The 3967-nt window shown below is 32.7% G+C and overlaps 1 protein-coding gene across 1 annotated transcript in view; it reads right to left on the minus strand.

The window, feature by feature from the left end:
* Nucleotides 1-422: 422 nt before the first annotated feature.
* LOC135224037 (protein O-linked-mannose beta-1,2-N-acetylglucosaminyltransferase 1-like) overlaps nucleotides 423-3967 on the minus strand; it is a 28355-nt gene continuing 24810 nt past the window's right edge. Inside the window, exons 13-15 of the mRNA XM_064262958.1 lie at nucleotides 2606-2677; nucleotides 2009-2118; nucleotides 423-1488 (exon numbers count right to left, since the gene is read on the minus strand). Of these exons, the coding sequence (XP_064119028.1) occupies nucleotides 1272-1488; nucleotides 2009-2118; nucleotides 2606-2677 (399 nt within the window). The 3' untranslated portion in view covers nucleotides 423-1271. The remainder of the gene's footprint in view (nucleotides 1489-2008; nucleotides 2119-2605; nucleotides 2678-3967) is intronic.

Here is a 3967-nt window from a genome sequence, read left to right on the forward strand (position 1 = left end):
TTCACCGGCAAAACTGTCTGCTATTAAGAGCTCCTCTTATGCGTTGCTGTTCGGGAAAAAAATGAAATTCAGGAATTTTGAGTCTGTCTGGTTTTGGGTATTTTTCGTTTTACAATATTTTATTCAATATTAAAATGCAGTAAAATGTTCCTTTATATCATAAACATTTAATTAGGGACCTAATGATATATTTTGATATTAAATTTTCTAATTAGGAATTGGATTTTTTCTGTTTTTCAGAGAATAGATATAAATTTAGTAGAGTAAAAGAGAAATAAATCTTACTGGTTCCAAGAAATGAAAGGAATATCTTCACTTTAAAATACAATATCTCTAGAAAAAAAAAAAACAATTCATATGCTAATATTTTTATTAATATTTTTTACAGCTTTATTTTTTTCATTTTATATACATACCATCCATAAGGCATTATACTGAGAAAAAAACTTCCATGTCATCTCAAGTTCTATGAAACTAAATTAAGGGACAAATGACCGGAAACCTATATTCGATTATTAATGACGACGAAAAAATGTAAAAAAATGAGAAAGGAATGCATTACAGTAGGTAACAACATGACATACTTTACTGCCAATTAGAGTTTCTAAACAACATAGTTAACTAGAAAGTCATTTATGATTATATTTGTTCGCATATGTGGTCCGCATATGTGGTCATTTCAGCAACAAAATCTTCTACAGCCTAAGCTAATTTAAATGTGGCTGTTTATTCATCATAGCGCAATTTATTCCTAAGTATTATTAAGTATTTGCGTTTGCCGGCGTTTTTTCTTTAACGTATTCTAACGTGTTTACGTTTGGTAATAAAAAATGTGTGCATATGCTGATACTCTTCAATAAGTCTTTACACGGATTTATTTATATGGATCGGCGAACTATTAAGTATTCGTCTATGCTGTAGAGTAATATTTATGTATACAAAAGAATTCTAATATCTGACTCTTTATACTAATGTAATCACAATCAGGAAGTTGGGTATAACAGCATAATTGTCTTAAAAAATATAGTATTCATACGTATTTATGAATGGAAAGATTTTAAATGATATTCTCCATATTCTTGCACTAAGTATTCTCATGTTTTGTATGCTCGTATATGCGCCTTTGTACTGGAGAATTCGTATATATAGTATGCTTAAATGTTTCTACAAAAGGTTTCCATATGCTGTTGGGTGAGAGATTTCACATCAAAGAATGCTCGCGTGTTTTCACTAGCGTACTGATATGTGAATGCGAATTTGGAGCCAACGGGTCATCCTTTTCCCTTTTCTTCCGATGGTTCTAGGTAAGGGATGAAGAAGTCAGCGAAGGCAGGAGCGGCCGTAGGCAGCTGCTTTAGTAGGAAGGGCGAGAACTCTTCTAGCTCTGGTCGTGGGAATCGAATCCTGTTTAAGAGTGTTCTTCGTCCCAAGAGAGACTCTTGGTTGCCAATTTCAGAGCTCACACCAACCCAGGAAGGCTTCAGGTAACTGAATATGAAGACAAATGATAAAGGACCAATGATCATCGGATAAATGGATAAATATTACTCAATGAGAGAGAGAGAGAGAGAGAGAGAGAGAGAGAGAGAGAGAGAGAGAGAGAGAGAGAGAAATAATAATAATAATAACCAGGTGAAACCTGAATGATAAATTTTATCGCTTCTTAAACGTTTGGACCATTAAATAACTTGTATTTTGCCATAAAACATAAGAGCTTTCAATCTTAAGTAGAAAGTTATTTAATATGGATATTGCAGCTGAATAAATCTAAATATTTCACTTTGGTGAAAAAAAAAATAATAGAAAATGTAAATACTTTTTTTTTGGAAAACCACAGTTTAGTACATCGAATCTACAAATTCAATGTTCACAATTTATATTAATTTTCTTAATGCGAAATAAATCACAGATCCTGCGTCCGTCTCAAATCGTTTCTGCTCAAGAAGTAATCGGAAATTCTGACCTCATTCGAGAATGAGAGTATACTTTGGTTCTGAAGCATAGTTACCTGTAATCGCTGAATGGGTAACCAATGATGAGTAACTGCGTGTTGTAGAAATTCATCCGGACAAGCCCTCGGTGGTGGGCCCTGACATCCAGTTGCCACGCCCCAAGGCACTGTCGGGAAACAAATAATGGTTAGTGGACTTTTATAAGTCTTTCTTCTCTCTCTCTCATATATATATATATAATCTATATATATATATATATATATATATATATATATATATATATAATATATATATATATATATATATATATATATATATATTATATATATATATATATTCTCGTCTTTTCATTTTCCTCCGTGGCATCACCTTTATTTATACATAGCACCACGCTTTCTATATTTCGTGATCAAGTTATTCATTTACATATTATACATATATATAATATATATATATATATATATAATATATTATATAATTATATATATATAATATGTGTATGTATGGATATATCTATCTATATATATATATATATATATATATATATATGTATATATATATATATATATTGTCGTGAATTTAAAAACAAACCTACTGACGGTTTGTAGAGGAAACAGGATTAGATTCGCATCGCTACAAACCAGTCTACTTACGCTTCCTAACTTCTTCCATCCTTCAAAGGTTCCAATGTTGTCCATCATCATGAAAATGACCACAGGTCCCAGCTGAAAGAAAATTGGATAAAAATCAACGAAAAGTTGCAGTGATTTATGGCCTCTGCTCGCTGGGTTTTAGATAAACACCTGACCTGTTGTTTAGCTAGGAAAGATTAAATTGTTCTATTTTTAGGTTCTAGTTCTGAGCTTTGCCCCCTGAAAGTATTTGACAGATATTCATCTCGTAATCAGTCATCTCCCATGAACAGTGCTTCGAATTTCAATATACCTGTCTCATAAAGACATCTTTTCAAAGTTCGTATTATATACGTATATAATATATATACATAATATATATATATATATATATATATATATATATATATATGTCCATTCCTGATTTTGTTTCCCGTCCACTGGACGGTGGTTCGATCCCGAGGGGGGACGAAATTATTATCAACTAAAAATTCCCCCTCAGTACATATATAAGTATATCAATTCCCAGGTAGAGCGAATTAGATATTAAAGGACATTTGTAGCTCGAATGATTTATATGAATCATTCATATATATATATATATATATATATATATATATATATATATATATATATATAATATATATATATATATATATATATATATATATATCATATATATATATATATGTTAATACTTATCACATCACCGTGATTCATATAAATCATTCGAGCTACAAATGTCCTTTAATATCTAATTCGCTCTACCTCGGAATTGATATATTTTCATATATGTACCGAAGGGGAATTTTTAGTTGATAATAATTTCGTCCCCCCATGGGATCGAACCACCGTCCAGTGGACGGGAAACGAAATCAGGAATGGACAGTGACGCTACCGAGTTGGCCAGCAGAGAGGCTATAAGTTTCATATCGATTCTGACCATTACAAGTCACCGTCGATCTCGGTGTTTTCGTAATTAGAATCGATATGAAACCCCCTCAACCATGCTAGCCGATTCGAGCGTTTGACCCACGTAGCCTTGTTATGAATACTTATCACATCACCGTGATTCATATAAATCATTCGAGCTACAAATGTCCTTTAATATCTAATTCGCTCTACCTGGGAATTGATATATATTCATATATGTACCGAGGGGGAATTTTTAGTTGATAATAATTTCGTCCCCCCTCGGGATCGAACCACCGTCCAGTGGACGGGAAACAAAATCAGGAATGGACAGTGACACTACCGAGTCGGCCAGCAGAGAGGCTATAAGTTTCATATCGATTCTGACCATTACAAGTCACCGTCGATCTCGGCGTTTTCGTAATTAGAATCGATATGAAACCCCCTCAACCATGCTAGCCGATTCGAGCG

The sequence above is a fragment of the Macrobrachium nipponense genome, chromosome 10 (genome assembly GCF_015104395.2).
Source record: "Macrobrachium nipponense isolate FS-2020 chromosome 10, ASM1510439v2, whole genome shotgun sequence".
NCBI classification, from domain to species: domain Eukaryota; kingdom Metazoa; phylum Arthropoda; class Malacostraca; order Decapoda; family Palaemonidae; genus Macrobrachium; species Macrobrachium nipponense.